Below are 24708 nucleotides of genomic sequence, written 5' to 3' on the forward strand. Positions count from 1 at the left end.
GGTTTCTATGTCATGTCTTGGATTAAGACCATCATTCGAGCTGCCATTACAGATGACTGGAATGAGGTAATAATGCATACCTTCAATACATTAAAAATCAAATTCATCTTTGAACATATATGAAACCATATTGAATCTTTCTTCATTTTGCAGCGCTTCAAGAGTACATCTCCTATACCAAAGGACACAATTAGGCAGATAAGGCAAGAGTGGACAACTTATCTTCTGCAAAGATGGAGCTAGGAACACTTATATTTGTTGTTGAACATTACTTAGGCTTAGTTTAAGTTTATATTTTGATAGTTTTGGTATTGGATTGTTTTTTAGATTAATTAGAACTTTCTTTAGTTGAAACGCATATATATTTTATAGTATACTGTTCTGGGACAATTTTCTGTTTTTCAGGTGTGGTTTTATTGTAAAAATAAATTAATTTTTTAAAAAAAAAAACCCCGTAGACGTCTGTTAATGCCATGTCCGACATCTATAGACGTCTCTCAGTGCACAAACAAACGTCCAATGAGTTACAGTGGACAAAACGCTCTAGGTTTATAGACGTCGGACACAGATACATCTGACGTCTATATAGACATCTGGTACATCTATATTTGACGTCCATATAAACGTCTGGTGTATACAAACCGACGTCTATATAGACGTCGGGTGTATACAGTCTGACGTCTATATAGACATCTGGTGTATACAGTCTGACGTCTATATAAACGTCTGGTGTATATAGTCTGATATCTGATTAATGTCACCCATATAGACGTCGGGTTTGGATCTGACGTTAAAAGGCCAAAATAACAGACGTTAAAAGTCTTTTCTGCACTAGTGATGCATCTAGAGGGATGTATTGAAGATGTGCCGTGAGATTGGAGGTGAATGGAGGGTTGGAAGGCAGCTGAAACCAAGGGAACAGTGGCAGCAGCAACTGCAGATTCTGGAGGAATTTCTGGATCAGATTGGCTGGGATCTTTGGAGGTGTGGCAGCGGATTGTTGGTGTTTATGGTGAGTGGAGATGGAGGCTAGCTTGGAGAGGTGATTCACAACTCAGAAGGCTTCCTAGAGTGGAAGAAAGTTGCAATGGAGATCAAGCTAAGAAGTGACTCTTGGAGAAGGAATTTGCTATACATTTCAGCATAAATTCTTTACTACAATCCAAAAGTGGGCTACAAGCTTTGCCTATGAGATTTTATAGATCAATCTCAAGGCTAAGCAAGCATATTACACGTTTCAGATCTGAAATGCTAATAACTACCCATGTGCTAAATGTGTGGCTTCTAGAAAGCTTTATGAAGCACGTGACAAATGAGTTTTACATGTGGAGGAAAAACAATTACCAATGTCGCCCCATAGAAGGATAAGCACACCCCTCCTTGTGTAGAAATGTCCACTTTACCCTTCTCCATGTTTTGGCAAATTTGTAACATCTTCTTGTTCTCCAATTTTCCATCCAAAAATAGCAAATAGTATTTGACCTTGGGGAGAATACTCATCTTGGAGCTTTTTGGCCATCCCTCTTGTGATGGATCCTATGGTGCTAGGCCTTCTTGTATCAACTAGTGAATGTAATTGGTTTTTTGCAACTCAGGATTTTGGGCAATGCGATGCCAAGAGGTGCACTAGTCGCAAGCTTTCAAGATTAGGCATGCTAAAGGCAAGTATTTGTTATCTTTTTTATTTGTTATGAGATTAGCATTTATCACATGATTAAGTGTACTTTGTTCATACATATTTGCATTTATAAGGACAAACATGATTATATATTCATGTCCAAGTATATCTACCTGGATCTTGTATTTGATTTAATTGGATATTAGATGTCATTGTCAATTAGAATGGTTACTCATATAAAATAAACAGGTCTTTATAAAATGTCAGTTCTCAAATCAAAATGCAGAGTGGTGTTGATTTTCAATGCTAGGGTCACAACTATTGGTGGAAAATTTTGGAAGATTATATTAGATATCTTGGTACTTGAAAATTCAAATGAAATATTGTGCAAGAGATTCTTGAACATATCAAAATTATATAAAGGGGAAGAACATACCATGATTGAAATATGAAGAGGCATTTCTGAGAAAACAATGTCAGCAAAATGAACTATTCTTTACGAATTTTGATTGAAATATGTATACACACAATTTTAAACTGTTTCAAAACTTTGTTACCTTTTCAAAATTATTATATTTATGCTGAAATAGAAGGTGTATGTTTAACTATAATTAGATTGTATATTATTTATGCTTTCTTTATATAGGAGTAGAACTGTGAAAGACAAAAAAAATGAGAACTAGAAAGAAAAGTGTTGAATCTAAGAAATTAAAAATTAAATTGATGGGATATTATAATAAATTATAAATATATTTTGAATAAGAATGAGTATAAATGAAAATTAGAGAAAATTATTATTAGTAAAATAATATTCACGTTTTTTGTTAATAAAATTTTTCGCAACAAAAATACAGCACTTAATGCATCAAAACATGAAAGAGAAAAATGCAATTGACCACCCGTGTATATTTTAGACCTTAAAATTATATTTAATATAAATAAGCTAAATTATTTTTTTAAAATTTCAAAATATTTGATCCTATTGTTCAGTTACATGAACTAAATCCTTAAATAAATTTGGAAGTTAAGTATTTTAAAAAAGTATTTAAATAGATAATTACTTATAAGCTGGTAGCGAGATACTGCACTGAATTCATTAGTTTTATTTTACATTTTGATTGTGGTTTATTATTTAATCATGACGGACAACACTTAGGTTTCAATTAAGCTCTTTGGTATTTGTTTTATATTCCTGAATTCATTATATTACTCCATTGAATATGTATCAGATAATGGTTTGTCATTGCAAGGCACCTCAAGAAGGAAAGTTGGGTTGTGGGAATGAATGCCTAAATGTTATAGTGTTGGAATTAATGTAAGAAGATTGAATGGATTTTGTAATTATTGTATTATATTCTATCTTATAGTGTTAGAATTTGCACTGCTATTCTTTATTTGGCCATTTGTGCGCTTTATGTTGTATATGCAAAGGTGTTGCACAACTTGTTTAGGAACTTAAATATCTAATATATGGTTCAAAGAGGTACTTGATATGCAAAACTGAGGCACGACCAAGTGAATCTACTTTGAAGGACTTCATTGGACATAACTTGAATATTGATATGAACAACACTAGCCAATGGAGAAGAAGAAGAGCATATTTGTCTTACATACCACCTATTAGTCTTATAATCTTGTTTTAGCCAGTCTGGGTAGTTTGTATTTAGCTTTACCTGCTATTGATAGTTTCAATAACTTGTTTTAGACAATTTGTAATTCATCATTTCATAATACAAATTGCTTTCTTTTGTTCATCTCATTCCTTTGTGTTTTCTATTGAACTTGAACATTTTATGCATTATGAACTTGTTATATGATGATCATATTTGACAAATATGAAAATAGAAAATAATGTCATGAATAAAAATTATCATAATTGAAACCTTTATATCGGTTAGGAGAAATTAGTCGGTACAAAAGTGACACTTTTTAAATATGTTATGAGAATAAAAGGTATAAAAAGTTTTTTTTAATGTTGGATTTTTTCTAATTGTTCTAGAAATAACAGGTGTAAAAGTATAAGATTTTTTATACTTGATATGTGAGCAACAGGTATAAAAACTAGGACTTTCTATTCCAAACTTTAAAACAGGTATAAAGAACTGAATTATTCTATACCCCTACTTATATACTTATGCGAAAATCGAATAAAAAATCCTTTTTCAACAGGTATAATAAATCATTTTTGTCATAGTGAACCAAAGATTAAAAGCAATGGAAGGAGGGGAGTATACGAACAATGACTTGTTGGGCATATTGTTGGAATTTAATTATAAAGAATTTTAAAAAAGTAGTGATATTGGAGGAATGAGTTTAAGGGAAGTAGTTGATGAAGTGAAGTTGTTTTACTTCGGAAGGTATGAAGCAAATGTAGAGCTACTGGTCTTATGTTAAACTTTTATCATGTTTAAAGATTATGTTTAGGTTATCAACATTAGCATATATGTGTTTAATTGGTCTAGTAGTTTTCAACCATGTTAGATTTTTCTTAGATGTTTTTGGTCTATCTGTTATTTAAATATTATCTATTTTTTTATATTTACATTGAAATTGTGAATGTATTTTATTTTAAATCATCAATAAAATTAATTTTGAATTATTTTTGTGTATTTTACAATTTTATTATTCTATTTATTTCTTATTATAAAAAATAGATTTCATTAAATTAAGAAATTATGAATGTAAATGAATAATTCTAAGTAAATGAGGTTTTAATTCTTTACAAAATAATAGCAAATTAATAATTATGACTCTAATTGTGGAGATATGTAAAACCTCCAGAAAATAATTTGCATCTATAGATCTTCACTAAATAACAATTTTTTTTTAAGTGTCAATTTTACACATCATAAATAAAATTTGTATGTAATAACTATGTTATTTACAAATTCAAATTCATATATAAATATATGAAAATAAGTCAAATTTTTCATGTAGTGAATTTGTATATGAAACATTACCAATATTTTTTATTTAAAATAGTTTTACTTTTTATTTAAATTATTTATAATTTAATTCATTATTTTTAAACTAAAATATAAAGTTGTAAAAAAAGATTTATTATTATATATTTATTTATTAGTAATTAATTAAATTTCTATCTATTTTAGCTTTTGAAAAAATAAAGTTAGAATTGAATTCTCGTATGTGTGATTTTCACACATCCTCATCCAGAAATTAAAAATTTATTATCCCGATCTCCATATTTAAAGAGTATGATATTTTTGACTCATGCATTTTTATTGTATACAAGATATATATATATATATATATATATATATATATATATATATATATATATATATATATATATTTATACCTGCAATAGTACTCGTCCCTTATTGTTTCAAATATTATTTAAAAAACAAACAAAGTAAAAAAATATAATATATTATTTAAAAAACAAACAAAGTAAAAAAGTATAATATATTTTTTAAAAAACAAACAAAGTAAAAATATAATATTATCAATTATTCAATGTCAAAAGAACAAACATAAAGTTTATGTGATTAAACACGTGAAATAGATATATTCTTATGTGAAAGAAAAAAATTTATAAAAATATTAAAATGAATGTTGAGTTTCCTAAATTGCAATGCATCATTTGAGAACATAAAAGGGAAAATGTACAATTAAAGTTGTGATAAGAAGAGATGTAATTTTTAATGATCTAAGTGAATATGGAATAAGTTAAACAACAATTAAGAGAGAATGAAAAAATTTATGAAAAAAAAAACAATAATATTTTTCAAATGAAATGAAGCTAAAAATAAGAAATAACAATGAAAATAAGTTGAATAAGTTATCTAATAAAATATAAGTATTAAATTAATTTAGAATAATGGATACAAAAATAGTACAAAGAAACTGAACATAATAAATAATAATTTCTTCATTTTTCATATTCAATTTAAAAATTATTTCATACATAAACTTAGTCAATATAATCATGATTGAATTTCAAATAATAAAAAAAATTATTTATCTAGTTCATATTGATTTTGCAACATAATGAGAAAAAACGAAAGTCAAAATTCAAGTGTTCTAGTGTCAAATTCTAGCTTTAACAATAAATGAGTCTATAACAAAAACTGACACTTGGTATATTTAGACTTTAAAAACAAAAGTTTATTTGGAAAACCAATTTGATGGGCCGGAAGGGGTGAACTTAGAGTAAAAGGGTGAGAATAACAGAAGTCCTAATGGATAAAAACACATTCAAGTCTCTATTTAATATATCCGACCCCAGAAAGGAAAAACTTAAGTAACTCAAATTTTAAAAGCATATACTGACAATAAGATAGGTTTATTCTGTATACCAAAATCAACCAGAAATGTGTGGTTTTTATTATTGTCATTAATTTCTATGCATGTTCTTATGTTTGTTAAAAACCAAGACAAATGATACAAGACCAGATAAATTTTAATAATATTAATTGTTAGGTGGGATCATTTTATCTAAAGTTAATAGCAATTATACCAATCCTTCCAGTCAAGGAAAAGGAAAACAATTTAAAAGAAAAAACCCTTATTTTTTAAAGTTTCGTAGTTAGCATATTGGACAAAAAGATAATTATCGTTGGGATGTCTAGCGGCAAAATTTCGAAGCTTTTAATGTTAAATTATAGTACGATCAAAGAACACAGATCATTAATCTAGATTGGAATTCTAACTTCACCTAATTTGCAAGAGTTCCTTCGATTATAAAATATCACTTCAAAAAACAAATATGCAAGGAAATAGTTGGAATCCATTTCTTCTTTTTTATCAACGTCCCAACCATAAAGGTTGATATTTGTGTAACACATCGTCTCATTTCTCTCGTATCTATTTTAAGCTAAATACATCTTATATTACAAAAACTTCATTACAATATATTATCTCATATTCAGAAAAATTGAAACTCAACCACTTTGACTTCATGTATTATATATCCATTGACACGGAAATTAAGACCGTAAGAGGTCACATTATAAGAATCTTTTTGAACGACCTGTAACTTTAATTTCTCACAGCAGAATGTGAGGTTGAAAAAAGTGTCGGACAATGGAACATTTTATGGTCTATAGTTGAAGGGGTTAATCTTGATAACTAGGCCAGGGAAAACATCGTCAGGGTCATGGATATGTGGGTTTTCTTCAACAATATAAGGATCCCCACATTTTTCACTGATCGTTTGAAGGGTCTCTCCCTCACGAACCACGTAAATCTCATCACACACCTTATAATTACCGTTGTTCACACACTCCTCAAACATCTGATTAGTGAAATCTCTTGTGTTTGACTCGCAGCTACTGAACAGCAGCATTAGTGCCACAAACACTGCAGAGTTCCATGAAATCTTTTCTGCCACTGCTGTTGATGAACACCCACAAGCCATTACAATTTATGCACCCTTAGTTGGTTTTTCAGGTTCTTCTTGATTGTAGAAGATCCCTCTTAGAATTCCAATGTAATGATATCTTTGGGGTGAAGGAATATATATATATGTATAGATAAAATGAGAGAGGTATTGCTGGAGTGGGTACGGTTTTTATGTGGGGGTTGAAATGGCACCTTCAAGAAATTAGTAATTGTGAAGTGCACAAAGGGTATGACACAAAATTTAAAAGGGGAAAGAGTTGGTTTATCTGCTTCATTAAATGGGAAGGTCTTCGTTTTGACTTTCATGTTTTTAGGACATTTTTTTCTTTTTCCTTTTCCCTAGTTGTCAGTTACTGCTTTAAAACTTTTAAGTTATAAATTCTGTGAAAGACTTAAAACCCTTAATGGTATATGTGTCAGCAAAGTAGAACAAGGTGGCCCTTTGATCTGAGAGAATTTGGAGTATTAAGATCATTATGGATGTAACCAAAGGTTGATGCAGAACAACTTTGTAAGACATCATTAATGTTTAGTTCAGCTACCTGAAATGGCTGATAAGGGATCATTGCTGATAATAAAATTACAAGATAAACGACTGCTTTTTATAAATAATAACACCAAGAATTTTCTACCTATAAGTTTGAATAGATTGACTTGAAAAACCGAAAATCCTAAAAGTAATGAACTATAACATACCTACTTAAGAACAATCTGTGGTTCACATGCAATAATTATACACAAACTAAAATGTTTTAATTGTCATTCACGTCACAGACATTAAGAGTGAAAGATAACAGTAGCTGACGCAACATACATTTAGATATATACACCACCTCATTTTACATATTTCTTTTCTTGAGAAAAGTAATAATTTCCCATTAAATATTTTTAATATAAAAAATTGTCTTCATTTTTAAAGAATTTTCAAATGTGAGATTTATATTTTAATTTTTACTTGTGTAAGGAACTTCCCTCTCAAGTATTTAAACAATCTTCAACTGAAATTTTAAAGCGTATTTAATTTTATTTTTGAAGTATATAACTTTATAAAGTCAAAATTAGAGTTTCAGTAATTCAAATTTACCCAGCAATTAAATATCACAAAAACTTTATGCAGACCATTACTTTTAGATAAAACTTTAATTCTAGTTATATATATATATATATATAGAGAGAGAGAGAGAGAGAGAGAGAGAGAGAGCACCAATAAAAGTAACAACATCTAATTTTGTGCTATTTTTTAATCTATGGTTTAAATAATTTAGGATTAGTTTACTGCATATGCATAATTCCATATTATCTTTAGCTTTTGGTTTGTTTTGAAATTAGCATTGCCGTGTTTTATTCTCACAGATGTATATATAGTTGTTTTCCTGTGGAAACTTTAAGTATAGCCTTCATTTAACAAAAGTAGTGACCTTCACAAATGCTATCTTCTACAAGTTATCCATTAAATAAATACTAATAGACAATCCTATAATCTTATGCATAATAAGAATAGGCTTAATATTTCAATGTGCAATTCAGTATGACACGAAATCTACTAAAAAGAAAAATATGACAAAAAGAAAGCACGTTTTAATGATATAATTTATATGATGGCAGACTATAGATAAACGTTATAATGAAATATCATCATTTATAATAATACCTGACATTAACAACGATTTTTTTTTGTAAAATAATAAAACTGTAAATAATTATAAATTAACATGAAAACTAATGAAGATGAGCAGGTGTTACTAATATAGTATACTCCCACAGTGACGGAAACAAAGTCGAATGTTGAGTCATTGACAGTAGAAGAGCAATGTGTGTAATTTGTGAAGCATTCCATATCGGGGTTACATAGAAGTATTAGTCTATGCTGTTCCACGTCAACACATCAAAGGACAAGAAAAAATAAACGTAAAATAAGAAAATGAAACTGATGCATTAAACATAACCATTATTTGCGTTCAAGTTGGTCACCTGTTCACTCCCACTTTACAGAATCAGATCATTATCAAAGTCTGAATAATCAATATATATATATATATATATATATATATATATATATATATATATATATATATATATATATATAATGAGTAGGGGTGGTATGAATAACATGGAACATTTGGAATAAACCTATAATATATTCATTATTTAATGCCCCTAAGAAACTTGTGTTTCCAAATACGATCAATTTCTTTCGCAAAACTATTTTCCTCTTAAGAAATAAAAAATTCTTTTCATCCTTAGTGCATTTGAAATTGAAATAATATCTAAAATATTATTCAAAAAAATTGTTACAAGAGGATTTGGTTTTATGATAAATATTATATTTATCTGCTGACAAAAGAAGATTCTCTAAATTGAAATATATAATATATGAAGTAAGATCAAATTACTCGGTGTATGTTCAATAGATTGAATATTAGCATTATGCTACTGAAAAATAAAAACTACTCGATTTTCAATTACCTTCGCATAAATTATAGTTAAAAATGCAATTATATCAATAAAACATGTTTGATGCTTGTTACAATGTACACTTTTAACAGTTGGATATATAATAAACATACTTTATATAAATTTAGTAGATAAATGTGTATTATATATACACAGACACTGTCAAAATCACTGCAGAAAGACGTGTATTTCAACAGCTTTGAAAATGGCTGCGGGAAATAAAAATGAATCAACCAAAATTGTTAAGCCACAACGCTACGGAATTTCAGCGGGTGGAGGAACACTTGCCTTAAAGGAAAAGTGATTGCATATATATATATATATATATATATATATATATATTTCAGGATACTGTTTGCATCTAAATTAGAAAGTTCATCAGAATAAAAAAACATTCCAGCCGACCCAACCAATGGCTTTCTTACTGTTATCAGTACAAAAGAATTGTAGTCACTGAAGCCAATTATGCTCCCTTTATCTGGCATTCTGCAATGCTTCTGAGTTCGGACCATTGCTCAGGTTAAGCTAGGTGCACGTGGAATGCTCAGGAAGAGCCTGAAAAGAACCCTGATCTTCCTAACAATAACAGACAGGCACAACAGATAGAAAATCATGCTTGTGCAAAGAGAGAATAACGTCAAGAAGACGACGAAGGAAAATAACAAGGTTAACCAGGAAAGAATTGAGTACGTGTTTAGAACTCCGGATGATGAATTCAAATACAAGCTAGATCGAACAGACTCTTAGTATTAGGTCGAATCGAACAAGTTTGACTTAAAAAAGGTGGCCTTTGGCAGGTCAGTTGCAGAATTGACATCTAAGTTTAACATATGCTAACAATACCACCAATCAGGTGTTAAAACATCATGAGACCATGACAAGAAATTTTAAGTGTTTATCAGGATCAAGATTAAACATGCTTTTGATTTCCTTCTACAAAGACAAAGTTAATGGAAGTTGTGAAATTCCTATCATCTTCCTCAGGAATCAGGGTCAAAAAAAAAAACGCATGACTCCTTGCAACAATTAGATGCTAAGGGTGATACTACTTCAAAGCTTAAAGCATTTCTAGGCATTAACAGAAATAGATCCCATTTTTTGTTCAGAATGCAAAACTGCTAACAGAAATGCCTGGTTAAAAGTTAATAGAAATTGTGAATTTCTATCATCTTCCTCAGTAATCAGGATAAAAAAACTAAACGCATCACTGCATGCAACAATTTGGTGCTAAGTGTGAAACTACTTAAAGTTGAATTCAATTTCTGAACTGTGAAATGAGGTGTGTGCTATTTTTGTTCACGATGCAAGATTTCAAACAGGAATACCTGTTTGATTTATTACAAAGTTCAATTACCTCACCAAAGTGCTTCCTCCATTACTGTGTAAAGCATAAACACAGCGTGCATCCTATGAACTTTTTAGGTTTGGGGAGCCAATGATATTCATAGGTGTCTTTGCCTGATTACCCTTTGCACTACCAGAAGCCTGGCCAGCGCCCTTAGCATGTGCCGCCTCAGTTGCTGTCACTGATTTCTTTATCTGTCAAATTATGCCAAATGAAATCATAATAATCACCACCATCACATTAGCAATAGTAACAAAAATAAGTCAAGAAAATAAAGAACATATCAGAATAATAACGTGTTGAAAAAGTCTACCAACACGTCTTCATCCTTGCAGGATTGTGCAATCACAGGAACAACCAACACAGATACAACACAACCACAAAAATATGAAGAATAAAAGAGACCAAAACTTACAGCTGATAGACGCTCCTTGTGAATATCACTTGTAATCTGCAAAATCATCACAAATTACAAGCCAATAATATGAAATTCAAAAGAGTACAAACCGATCAATGAATAAAACATAAAGATGCGACAAAGATTCAGATCCTTTTTACCTGTCTTCTGTAGCTTTTAATCTCATCACCGCCAAATCCAGGAAGTGTCATGTTCCAATTTTTCTCTGTATAAATGTGAATAGCATTATAGCATTAGACGTGAAATCTGCAGACAATAAAATCTGAGAACAGAAGTTTTAGTAACTAACCAAGATGGAGAAGTATGTCCTTCGCCTCCAAAGTTGTTGATTTCCTATGCTTGGCCAATGAACAACCAGACCTGATTATCTATTTAAAGAATCCATAAAAGAATGAACATTACTGAAACAATCTACAGAGTTAAAAACTAGGATAAGAAAATTATCTAAAAGAAGACCAAGAGCAATTGAGAACATAATTCATTTCTAAAGAAATTAATCATCATCAACAAAAAGGAATTCATAAAACAACTCCTAGCAAATTACGTTGGGAAAGTACCAACAAACAATGAGAGTAAAACAAAAGAATTATAATCAATGTCCACAAGCAAGCATCCTTTAAGAACATGTCTTTTCTGTATTGTTATTTATTTTCAAAAAATACATCCATAAAAGCCTTAGTTTTATATACAAACAGAACACACAGAATGAAGGAATTCTCTAACACTAGGTTAATCCGTGTAGTTCTGAAGAATTAAAACATCTGACCGTTGATTTATATGGGTCAAAATAATGTACTTAGCTGAAAAAAAAAAAAAAGTGAGCCCTACCATTAATAAGGATAGAGACAACATAAATTTTATGAAGTTGCAAAACTGAACAATTCCATCACAGACTAAAATGTAAATATACTCACAGACTCCAGAAAATTTTCTGCGATATCCACAAGAATATCTGCAACTTCATGATCCAACTTCTCCAATGGATCCACCTGGCAATAAAGAATTAATGTAAATATAGAGAAAACTACATATTTTAGGGAAAAATAGGGCCGTTTAAAGCTTGATGAATCATTAAAGTTAAGAACTTTGAAATGCCTCCTGGTATATTCCATCTAATAACCAATGACAAATTGTAAATTCATGTTCTAAAATGAAAGTGGAACAACGATTTTGTAGAACAAAGTGCTTAAGGAATCATCCATTGAGAAACGGAGGGCAATGGAAACTGTAAGCAATTGAGTAGTTCTGGGTAAAAATTTATGATAACCATAAGCTAAAACCAAATGGAAATCACTAAATAACACACCTATAGCACTGCCATTTTTTCAGCTGAATATCAGGAAAATAATTGACTTTTTTCTTTGAAAGCTCTTTTAGGGTAGAATCTTATATTTTTATCATGCTGAGAATACAATCCATATATACAAGGCTAGAAAGCTATTTTAGGAAGCATGATAATAACTCCTAGACAACCAAATCACTATGATTCAGGGATATCCCCATTATTCACAATAATTATAATCTGTTAAATAACGAAAAAATATAACTAATAAAAACAAAAATTCTGACAGAAATAATACACTAAAACAGATTCTAACACTCCTCCTCAAGCTGGTGAATAAGTATTTTCCATTCCGAGCTTAGAAACAATACTTTCAAAGTTGTTGCTCTTTAGCCCCTTCTTTAGAATATTTGCAAGGTTGTCTTGTGAGAAGACATATGGAGTGCATATCAGACCACTGTATAATTTTTCTTTGATAAAATGTTTGTCAACCTCAATATGTTTGGTTCTATGATGTTGCACTGGATTATGAGCTATGCTAATAACAGATTTGTTATCACAATAAGTCACATTGGTTCATTCAATTTTATTCCTAAGTCTTCCAAGATGATCTTAAGCCAAAGTAGTTCAAATATCCCTTGTGTCATTGTCCTGAATTCTGCTTCAGCACTGGATCTAGCTACCACACTTTGTTTTTTACTCTTCCAAGTCACAAGATTCCCTCCAACAATATTTACTCCTTGTATTGACAAATCTGGGAGACAAGAAGAGCATAGGGTAAATTATAAACAGGATATCATTGTGCCTTCATCATGGTATCAATGATTAGATAAGGTCACTCAATAAGAATATGGTTGAGAAGCCCATAGATGATGAGGAGATCTTATTTAAAACATTAGGCATGGTTTGTAGCACGTGGGCATAAGACCCAAACAACCAAGTAGTAAATCATACGTTCTTCTACCTTGAAACCTCCCACAAGAAGTTGTTTGTGCCCTATTTGAAGTTGTGGGTTGCGCAAAAAAGATTGAAATGCGAGTAAACGGTTGAAACCTTCTATCCCAAGATGTATCTTGACAGAGTCATCCCGAATAGGTAGCATAGCCACAATAGCCCAGATATCATCATCAAGAATGATGTTAACTCCTTTAACTTTTGTTTTTGCCACGCCATCACGCATTCTGAGATTAAAGTAGAAGACGCAAACTAAATCTAGGTAGATCACACCTTTCTGATCCACAAAGTGTTTCAATCCTTGATTCTCCATTAGAGTAGGAAATTGGAAGCCATAATATTCATACCAGTTCAGGGTAACATACTTGGAAGGAATAAGTTTCTTGTCCTTCCAAAAATGGATGAACTCTTCATGCTTGCTAGAATCTGAAATCCATCCTTCAATGTTGGCTGAGCAAGGTGCGCGAGGTGGTGAAGAGGCTCCAGTTCTTCGTCTTGTAGGCATCTTGCTGCAAGAGTAATCCATGAGTTGAAGAAGGAGGAGCACAAGCAAGAGAGTTCAAGAATGGTTCAAGAGAATGAGAGAAAATGGCTTTGAGGGTTCAATTTGTCAGAATTTTGGTGCAAGAGGTGTTTGTAATCAAGTAAGGGATCATATTTATACACCTAGGGAAGAAACTAGCCATTTTATACCGTTTATAGCCGTTGTAACGGCTAGCTTTTGAAGGTACATGTTAGGTTACTTTATACGAGTAACCTAAATCTACGCTCTCTTCTCACTCAAACACTAGAACAATAGAAATGAAAGTATGTAAGTATGTATTATTGATTCTGTAAGGTATAGAAAATTACAAGTGTAATCTCCCCCAAGGAAGCCTATCTTCCTCCACTAACAAATATGCCCAGTCTATACTCAAAAGAAATAACCCCCTGAATAGAATAAAAGAAGACTATTTATAGTGTCGCCTTCCCACACCCTAACCTTTTTGATAACCCAATCTGCTTCCACTAAATACCGTTCGGTAGCCTCTACTTCCCTCCTCCCTTCTGAATACCGTTCGGTCTATACTTCCCCCTTGACTGACCGTTTGGCTTCTCCTCTCACACCGTTCGGCCTCGATTCCCTCTCTCTGTTCGGCCTCACTTCCCCCTTGCCTTACCGTTCGGCTTCTCCTATCACATCGTTCGGCCTCGCTTCCCCTGTCTCTGTTCGGCCTCACTTCCCCCTTGCCCTACCGTTCGGCTTCTCCTCTCATGTACCGTACAGCCTCACTTCCCCCCGCCTTACCGTTCGGTATTAGGTTAATTCCCTCCTCTTTTATTCCTAACATTACTCTACCCCTCAAAATCAACCTTGTCCTCAAGGTTGAAGTCAGGGACCTGTTATTTGACATAATGCTCCTCTTCCCAAGTGGCGCCCTTCAAATTCAGGTCTGGAGGCTTGGGTGGTGGCAAATCCTCCTCCACTGTCTTCCATTCTTCCTGGATTCTATTAACTTCCAGCATTCTGCTCACCTCTTTTCCAAAATCATAAGCCCGGAAAAAATAATCTTCGATGTCTTTTGTTTGCCATGTACCAACCCAATCATAAATTAAACCCAAAATAGAGGTTGAAGTGAATGATTTATCTCTTTCCATGTAGTACGGAAACATCTCTGCTTTTAAATCATCTGGAACTTGTACCTGTTTCCCTCCCTTCTTAGGAGCATCTAATGCCTCGTAGTATATATCGATCAACTTTAGTATATTTTCTTTCAGATTTTCCTTCCCCTTCTCATTCTCTTCACTGCAGTAATTTTTTAATGTCAAAAGACGATCCATGAGCGCCATCCAGCTGTCAGCTGCCACACCCATTGCATTACTTGGTTGGAAACGAATTTTGAGGAATAGTCTAAAAAGTTCATCCTCAAGTTCCGTGGTTGAAAGTGTACTAGGCTTTTTAACACTGGAGTCCAATTGGACAGATTGGCAAGGGCCAGAATTTTCCATCCAAGAGTCACTCTTTCTGAAATACTGTAAAATCTGAGGATATTTTGGAACCCAGTATAAATCTCCATCAAAATCACCTCTAGCAATTTCATCTGCCACTTAGCGAGTCCCAACACACGGGAAAAAGATTGCATACTTGCTATGTCCAACAAAAGATTCTAACTTATCCCCATATGTGGTACGCATTATGTGAATGTCGCCAACATGTAAACCTGGATTTCTGTAGACCAACACATCCCTGGTAATTTGGTCATGCTCATGTATTATACAATCTTGATCCTTCTCTAGGCATCCAGTGGGATCTACAGTCCCCATTAAATAGAAACAATCAGGCATATATAGCTTCCCTCCTCTAAGCTTCTTGCATTCCTCCCTTGCAAGTATAGACAGATGATACTACAAAAATGGCTCATCCAGAGGAATTCCACATAAAATCATTTCTGCCACAATGTATTCATCCATGGTGCCATTATTAATGGATGCTCTGAGTGCAACACGCTCATTGGAGAAAACATGATTTGCATCTTCCAAATTACTCTCTAGTAGAGCCTTGAAGAATTCATTTGGCACTCCTCCATAGCTCAAAAGTTAATCAGATTTTTAGATAAATAAGTTCTATTTGGCTTGATGCTTATGTTCACTACCTCCAAAGAATTTATGCTTTGCATAATCAAACTAAGGTCTTTCTCAACTTTAATCATTGAATGCCTAACCTATATTGTTCTAGGAAGAAGCTTTCTGTTAACCAAAAGAGTGCCCTGAATTGTGTGATCCATTTGAAAGAGACGACACTGAATCAGCAAAGGCGGTTGATGTGTGCTCAGATTCAGCTCTATTTCTCCCATTCCCTTACCCACATCCTCCAGATCCAAGAGATTGTTAATTTCCTCATCTTTGTCTTCCTGCCCTCCGCCGGCGTTGAGAGATCCCTCCTGTCGCACCTCTGTCATCTTCTCGCAAACAGTGCCCCGATTTAGTTCGCCAAACCTACGCGTCAGAGCGTCGGTGAACATCTTCCAAGTCGGATGCCTAGTTTTCTCCCACTAGAAGCGGAACCAATAACGTTCCAAACCTCCCCCCATGCATCTATAGACGAGCTTCATCTTCTCCTTCTCCGTCACGCTCTGGAGATCGAAGAATTTCTCTGCCTGTGCGATCCAACCCATGGGATCCACACCTTCAAATGTAGGTAGTTCAACGCGCTTCCTCCAACTGCGTCGAACTTCTCCTCTGTCTTCTTCCGATTTCTCCTCCGAGTTTTCTAGCGGTCGTCGTCCAACCTAGACGGAATCACGTCTTCCTTCGAAACTCCAATCTCGGTTCCTGGAGCGCCGCCCGAAAGTTCGTCGAAACTCGCGAGTCATCGCTCGCACCTCTGCCGTCACTTCCTCCATTTTCGACTCCATCGCCACCATTCTTCCCTCCATTCTTCCTACTAGCGCGTTTAATTTTCCCTCCATTCTTCTTCGCTACCGTTTCTCCTCGCTAGCTCTTCTCTCCCCCGATATTGATCCGGCAGGTCGGACCAATTGTTAGGTTACTTTATACAAGTAACCTAAATCTACGCTCTCTTCTCACTCAAAGACTAGAACAATAGAAATGAAAGTATGCAAGTATGTATTATTGATTCTGTAAGGTATAGAAAATTACAAGTGTAATCTCCCCCAAGGAAGCCTATCTTCCTCCACTGGCAAATATGTCCAGTCTATACTCAAAAGAAATAACCCCCTGAATAGAAATAAAAGAAGACTATTTATAGTGTCGCCTTTCCGCGCCCTAACCTTTCTGATAACCCAATCTGCTTCCACTAAATACCGTTCGGTAGCCTCTAGTTCCCTCCTCCCTTCTGGATACCGTTCGGTCTATACTTTCCCCTTGCCTGACCATTCGGCTTCTCCTCTCACACTGTTCGGCCTCGCTTCCCTCTCTCTGTTCGGCCTCACTTCCCCCTTGCCTTACCGCTCGGCTTCTCCTATCACACCGTTCGGCCTCGCTTCCCCTGTCCTTGTTCGGCCTCACTTCCCCCTTGCCTTACCGTTCGGCTTCTCCTCTCATGTATCGTACAGCCTCACTTCCCCCCGCCTTACCGTTCGGCATTAGGTTAATTCCCTCCTCTTTTATTCCTAACAGTACAGCACGTGATAATCGATTATCACTAATGATAATCGATTATTGTGTCAAAAATAATTTTCAGAAATTGCATATAATAAATTATCATTTCAGATAATCGATTCTTCCCGAATGAAAATCCCCAATTGCAGAAAAATCTCGAGATAATCAACTATTACTCAGGATAATCGATTAAGTCCAAATCAAAACATTTTCTCAGCCTTGAGATAATCAATTATTGAGCGTTAATTTCCGAAAAACACAATTTTGAGTCAAATTTCAATCTTAAGACATATCTAACACTCTCAAATCTCTCCTAAATTCATAAAATATTTCCTTAGACAATGCTTTGGTAAATATATCTGCTAATTGATGCATAGTATCCATATATTCAATGACACAATCACCTTTTTGAATGTGATCTCTTAGAAAATGGTGTCTAATTTGAATATGTTTAGTCCTAGATGCATTATTGGGTTCTTGGTCAGATTAATGGCACTAGTATTATCACATTTTAGAGGAATATGGTTAATAAAGATATCAAAATCTTCAAGTTGTTGTTTCATCCATGAGATTTGAGCACAACAATTTCCAGTAGCTATGTATTCTACTTTAGTGGTAGACAAAGCTACACAAGCTTGTTTCCATGAGTGCCATGAGACTAAAGAGCAACCTAGAAAATGACAAGTTTCACTAGTGCTCTTCCTATCAATTTTACAGCTAAAACAGATTCTAACAAGAACTAACTTTCTCAAAATAAGCAAACTCCAATCACACACTAGGTTAGGTCAGTAACTTCAAAAGACTTGATCATATAAGTTCCTAAATTCGGGATATGTTTGGTTTTTAGTTTGGGTCCTCAATGCTCAAAAGTACACCAGAAAATTAAAATTTTCTTAGGAAACTCAGCCTTTCAGAAGCAAGAAATGACTCTAAAATATGAAAAGAAAAAAAGTGGAGTTTCTTCAGTCAGCCATAGGAAAACTCCCACCAACCAAACCAAAAAGGGACACTCTGACGTACCAAACACAAACCAGACCAGAAATATCAGGTCAGAATCTTAGATGGCAGAAACAGAGACGGTGAGAAAAGGCAGGAGATGATCCATAGAGTAGAATTCAGAATTCAGACAGAAGCTTTCAACTCTCCACAAAGTTCAAACAAAAAGGGAATCAGAGAGTGTATCTGAATGAGAAGGAGGAAGAGATTCAGATTAAAGGGCCACAGATTCTTTTAATAGGCAAATCCTATCTGCTTTGTAAATAAGTAATTACTTTAAAAATCACTTATTTAAAAAAAAATAATTAAGGTTTAAACAAACTAGCCTAATATAGGTGAGAATTTGTGGGTTTTTGCGACATGGATCTCAAAACCAGACCCATGATGAGCCTAGCTACAACAAATGTGTCCAGATTGGGAACGATTGCATTGCAGATTCTATGAGATAGCGAATAAGACCAGTGATTTCAGTACATTGTTACAGTTGCAATCCTAAGTGCAGAGCAGCACAGGAGGCTAGTGAAACTAGAAGAATCCTGTGATCCTATGACTATAATGGCCACACTAACAGTGATAAAAACAATCAATTACTAAATTTCCATGTAAACTTTAGCAGCACAACATCACACAAGTTATTTTTAAACTTTAAAAACCAAAAAGGAAATTGACATGACCTTTATTTTGAATGGATCAAAAAAAGTAGTATATAAAGATAATAGATATAAGAAACAGTTTTTTACAGTTAAGTTCTAGGAAAGAGATAAACATTGAACCGAAACTTCATATTTTTGAGACAACATGGATGCTTTATTTATGTTGAGAAAAGGGATCAATATGATAAATAAAGAAGATTTTATACCTCTGATAACAATAATAGGATAGGATTAGATAAAAACACTCTATAATTTAGATATTCTTAATTATATAGGATCTGTTCCTTAATTCTATAATTATAACACTCCCTCTAAAGCTGGAGTGTATAATTTGTATGTCCTTGGCTTGTTGCAAACATAATAGATCATTCATGGTCCTCTTAGAATTGGTGATATGTCAGTCAACTGTTCATTAGAGTTGACCAATTTAGTTGTGATGTCTCTAGATCCATTTTTACTCTTATGAAGTGACATTCCACCTAAATATGTTTTGTCATTTGGGCCCAACCCACTTTCGTAACCTGATCTCAAAAGCCCAAATGAATAGTTAAACTCGTCTATCTTCTCAATACTATCAATATGGTTGGAAAATATGAGAGAATATGTTCTAGAGATTGATGTGGAGTTGGAAGACATTATTCTTTTCTAGAAAGATGGAAAAACAAATAACCTCATGAGAGGGAAAAGTAGATCAAACCACCAAACAAACCTTGATGGACTGGACACTATAGTGGTCCGAGTGCACAAGAGGCAACCTGAGCAGAGGTTGGTCAAAGAAAAAAGGGGTTGCTAGAAACACCACCTAAAAACTCACAAGAGGTGACGTAGTGAACACAAACCTGGGAGAAAGGTTTGCAAAAATATATATCCTCCTGAGACCACATGTCTACCAGGCCAACATGATTTTGAAAAAGACTCTAGATACCATATTAAACTCTAAGAAAAAGAGAAACATTAAGCTGAAATTATGTGTTTCTGAGACAGTGTGAGTGATTTATTTATATTGAGAAAAAGGAATGAATAAATTAAATAGAAGAGATTTGATATCCTCTAATAACAAACATAAGATGCAGGAATAAATAAAAATGTTTCTACTAATACATACATAATCTAGATATTCTTGATTATATAGGATCAATTATTTATTTCTATCATTATAATAGATACTAAGAATAATATACAACCTGCAAATCCAAATTACTGGCAAAAGAGGCCGTTACCTTGCATAGCTCCATTTAGACATTAAAACATTATTATTAACTGGATTCTAAGTTCCAAGTACTAATACAACTTCTATAACATACCACAAAATATAAAAGCTACCATCCAATCTTAAGAGCTTTAAGTTTTTGTAAGCCACCATCCAATTCCTTAAACATCTAATATGGGGCCTAAGGAATTATAAAATTTCTTAAATTCTGAGAATCCATGAAATTCTTTCCAATTAAATCAGGCAACATTGAATGGGAGTTGATCAAAATTATTAATGCAAGTCCACTACATATTAATAAATTTCTCTTTCTTAAGGAAATTCATACAAGCAGACACCTTCAGCATTCCTACATGGATTAACAAATCCAGAGAGTTCCACTCCTAATTTATTGAACTACAGGTGGTAGAAACTAGAATATAATCCCAGAAAATCTTCTATGGATCATAAGAAAGTAGCATACTTCACCTGATTGACCAGCTCATGGATACTTCTTTTGCTGAGAATACTATTACAGGGTTCCTCGGTATCTGCATTTGTCAATCTACTTTGACTCACTGGCTGAACTACACTGGTTTGTGCCACAACAAGAGATGAAGGTTTCTGATTTCCTGGCCCCTGTAGTCTTGAAACCTGTTGCTGGTGAGGTACGTGATGAGAAGCCCTGGATGGCTGAACCTGTTGCCCATGATGCTCTTGTGATTGATTAGACAAAGGTGGTTGTTGTTGTTGCTGTTGTGAAGATGTAGGTGTGGATTGCTGCTGCGGAGGAATATGTGACCTCTGCTGCATTGATGGTGGGTTCAATTGCTGCCTATAAGCAGTGGATGGCAAAGGAGGCTTCCCTAGTGGCCCAGATGACAACCATGGCTGATTGAGTGACTGTACACTTTGTGAAGCACCTTGAGATGGAGTAGCTGGTGATCCCACAGATGAAGGTCTCATAATTCCATGACCTTGGAAGCTCTGAACAAAATGCAATGAATTACAAAACTACCTACGCTTTTTCCCTCAATATGAATATTGCAAGAAAAGCACAAGCATTGCAGCATGATATATGAAAGTGAGAAAACCTCTTAAGATACACATAACAATAGAAATGAAGAAATGCTCAATATATTTACAATCTTACACTGATAGGACTCCTAATAAGGATCATAAGGTGGGAAGTGCACATGGGCCTGTTACTCAACAAGGAACACTTATAGAAGGAACAATTAGGCCCAAAATATGGAAGGTTTATGTCAGAAGAAAGAAAATGGGGTTAGAAAAGGAAAGAGAAGTTAGTTAGGATGAGGAATGACGTGTCTAGAATTGAAGGAAGGGAGACTTCTGTTATAGGAGAGAGAAGGGAGAGTGTGGAGAGGGAGGAGAGGTTGTGAGTTGGTTAGGAGGAGAATAATCCTCTGGAGGAGTCTAGGACTCTGGGTTTTTCCTTGTGGCTGTAGAGCTTTCAGCTCAATCATCTTTTTACTGCATAACACTCTAAATAATACAATTTTGATATTCAGTAATTGTTTGGTTTCTATCATACACACTAACAAGTCATATTCCTTCACCACCCTTAAACTATGGAGAACACCCTTCCTCCTCGCAGAACCAAAACCTGATGACTTAGAAGTCTGAAGGGCATTCAAGGATCCCACACAAGAGTTGATATAAAATTCAGTCGGTATCCAGATGAATTTTGCTAATGCGATTTCATATGGAAGGCAAAACAATAAAATCTGAAACCAATTCATAGAAAGCACCTAAATAAATCACTATTTCTAAACATATCCAACCCCAGCTTAAGTCAATCCGCCCAAATGTTCTAAGAAACAGCTCATGACTGCGATTTCAGCCGCAACTTCAAGGTTTCAGAGTCTTAATTACCATAACTTGATCCCCATTTTGGACATATCGGCCACATTTATCCCCGCAATATCAAGAAATGCCACAAAAACACAAACGCAATTTAAAGCCTTGAACGGCACAAACCCTCTAACTAGGCCAAGCATAAAAAAAATGCAGAAATGAAAGGGCATAGTCAAAAACATTCACACTAACTTGCGAACCCCCAGGTTGAGTATTCGGGGCAGAGGAAGGAGGTCTAAGAGACGATTGCACGGGCCTCTGTTGATGAGCAGCGATTCCACTAGGCCTCATTTGAGGCCCTAACATCCCCATTCCTTGCACGGGCGTTCTCACCTAAACGTAGTCACATTCACATACAAAAATTTGCACTAGTCAAAAAGCACGAAAATGTTTAGTAACATTCATATCCAAAATAACGTACAGATGCAGAAAATTACTTGAGAGGTGCTTGAATTGGAGGTAGGTTCAGCCACACTGACTCCAGTTCGGGCCAACCCACCAAAGTGTTGACCGAAGGACGATGAAAACGGAGGAGAGGGGCTCTGGTGGTGCGCGGGCACGCCGATTGCCATACCACCCCTCGGCGCAGGGGCGCCGCCAGGAGCGGAGGGAGGCGAAGGAGCGGAAGAGAAGTGCGGGAACTGAGGCTGCGACGGCGGCAAAGTGCGGTTGAAGGACTGCGTGGGGCGAGGTTGGGCAGGCGTAGGAGTGGGGGGTTTGGGGTTCGGGGCTTGAATTGGGCTTGGGTTTGGGCTTGAGCTAGGATTAGGGTTTGGGGAAGACTGTGTTGGGGCGGAGACAGGAGGAGTTGATGATGTGGAAGATGGAAGTATAGGAGGAGACGACTTTGGTGGTTGAGATTGTGAGGGTTCAGCGGCACTCCTGGGGGTGGTGCCGGTTGCCGGAGCTTGAGAATCCATTGAGAATTGAGAATGCAATTGAAATTTTGAAACAGAGGATCACTGCCTGAGCGTGCTGTGATAATATGATCTTGATCGTCTTTGTTAATTTCTCTAGCAAGCTGGTTCCTTATAATTTGTTTCAACTTATATATAGAGGGAAAACGTGAAAAGAGAGTGATGGTCTGAAAGTAAGATAAAACAGAGAACATAGAAAACATATATATATATATATATATATATATATATATATATATGCATATTTTTTTAAAACTTAGATAGATTAAGTAATAATCGATTATAGGTGTTTTTTTAATTTTTTAATTATGTTTTTATATTATATTAATAGTGGAAACATACGTGTATTTGTAAGAGCATGAAAATAATAAGGCTATTGGGCCTTATGTTGAGGCAGTCAGCCCATAAGCTAAGGACCCATGATCTTAGGAAGGGGTTTTCTAAAAATCAGAATTCCTTCATTTTGCCAGCTTTCTTTTTCTCTCTAAAACCCTTGCCCTAAAATTCTCTCTGCCTTCTCTCTAGATTTTCTCTTCATTGAACCAATCAAATTTTGATTTGAAGGTGTTTCCGCGCTTGCTGCACCAAGAGCTTCAGTTTGAACCTAACGCTTTTTCATTCTGACTGGTAAGTGTTTTTTTTTTCCTTTTCTTCAACCGTTCTTGAACCTAAGCCATGCAGCTTGCTGGTTGCCTGTTACTGGTAGCTTTTCCTTTAGTTTCTCTGTCCCTTCCAACTCTAAGAAATGTGCTCTGCACCAATTTTTGGTGGCTTATAGGTGCTGTCAAACTCGCCTCTGTGAGGAGGTACTGCTAGAGCGTTCCTAGGAGTGGTACTGTTAAGCTTTCCAGGTAAGGGAGCTAATTATTTTTGTATGAATTTATTTTATAAAAATATATGCATATGAATGTTGAACTGGTGTGTTTTTGTGAAACTATTTTATGACTTTTATTGTATTTGGTGTTATAATTGAAACTGTGAAATTGTGCATGTTGTGATGTGATGAATTTAATCTGTTTTGAATGAGTTTGTTGGCTGAAATTGATCTTGGTGGGAGGTCTGGAGTAAGGGTTCTGTAATAGCATGTATATGGGTATTAAATAGATGTACAGGTACTGTTTGAGGTTGAGGTTGCTGTGAGAGGAAGTGAAAATATTAAAATTAGGCATTTCAGATTTAGAGCATAAGAGAACAGTGTAGATAATTTAAATAAATTAATTGTTAATTGTTGAGAGCTTTTCTTTGTTGGTAGGATAGAGGAACCTTAAAAACCTGAGTTGGCACATCCCTGATCATAGAGCAGCCCTGGCTTGGTCCAGTCAGTTGTGACTAGTCATATGTGCTGGCATCGAAGGTGAGTTTGATGCGTTCAAACATCTGGGTCCAATTGCGATAAAAAAAGATCTCTACTAGGATGAAAATAAAATAAAACAAGTTCATTGTAGATGCATAAAGTTATCATGTGTTAATTTCTAGTCAATTATAATTTTAGGAAATCAGTCACTGTGTGTTGAGAATTTAAAGTAAGGATCTATATAT

The 24708-nt window shown here is 34.4% G+C and overlaps 2 protein-coding genes across 3 annotated transcripts; both read right to left on the reverse strand.

Moving 5' to 3' along the window:
• Positions 1-6674: 6674 nt before the first annotated feature.
• On the reverse strand, positions 6675-6998 carry LOC108325742 (uncharacterized). The gene has a single exon (XM_052874566.1). The coding sequence runs from the start codon at positions 6996-6998 to the stop codon at positions 6675-6677; it is 324 nt and encodes a 107-aa protein (XP_052730526.1).
• Positions 6999-9535: 2537 nt separating this feature from the next.
• On the reverse strand, positions 9536-23325 carry LOC108326277 (transcription initiation factor TFIID subunit 12). Of its 2 annotated transcripts, XR_001831937.2 has the most exons (9): positions 22690-23324; positions 22445-22585; positions 20864-21361; positions 12114-12188; positions 11489-11567; positions 11340-11404; positions 11197-11232; positions 10791-10975; positions 9536-10012 (listed from the first exon to the last, which is right to left on the reverse strand). XR_001831937.2 is itself a non-coding variant. In XM_017559672.2 (8 exons), exons 1-8 carry the CDS (start codon positions 23170-23172, stop codon positions 10844-10846), a joined length of 1509 nt encoding a protein of 502 aa, XP_017415161.1. In that variant the 5' UTR covers positions 23173-23325; the 3' UTR covers positions 10575-10843. The 2 variants fall into 2 exon arrangements, 1 of the variants encoding a protein (XP_017415161.1); XM_017559672.2 differs by lacking the exon at positions 9536-10012 and having other exon boundaries at positions 10575-10975; positions 22690-23325.
• Between the last annotated feature and the right edge of the window lie 1383 nt (positions 23326-24708).

The sequence above is a fragment of the Vigna angularis genome, chromosome 3, assembly GCF_016808095.1.
Source record: "Vigna angularis cultivar LongXiaoDou No.4 chromosome 3, ASM1680809v1, whole genome shotgun sequence".
NCBI lineage: Eukaryota > Viridiplantae > Streptophyta > Magnoliopsida > Fabales > Fabaceae > Vigna > Vigna angularis.

What these genes read in the sequence shown, in the direction of transcription:
- LOC108325742 (XM_052874566.1), bottom strand. Translation starts at nt 6,998, where the DNA reads ATGGCTTGTGGGTGTTCATCAACAGCAGTGGCAGAAAAGATTTCATGG.
- LOC108326277 (XM_017559672.2), bottom strand. Translation starts at nt 23,172, where the DNA reads ATGGATTCTCAAGCTCCGGCAACCGGCACCACCCCCAGGAGTGCCGCT. An exon ending in CCAATTCAAGCACCTCTCAA is followed by an intron (nt 22,586 to 22,689) that starts GTAATTTTCTGC and finishes GACTACGTTTAG; the next exon opens with GTGAGAACGCCCGTGCAAGG. An exon ending in CTCAACCTGGGGGTTCGCAA is followed by an intron (nt 21,362 to 22,444) that starts GTTAGTGTGAAT and finishes CATTTTGTTCAG; the next exon opens with AGCTTCCAAGGTCATGGAAT.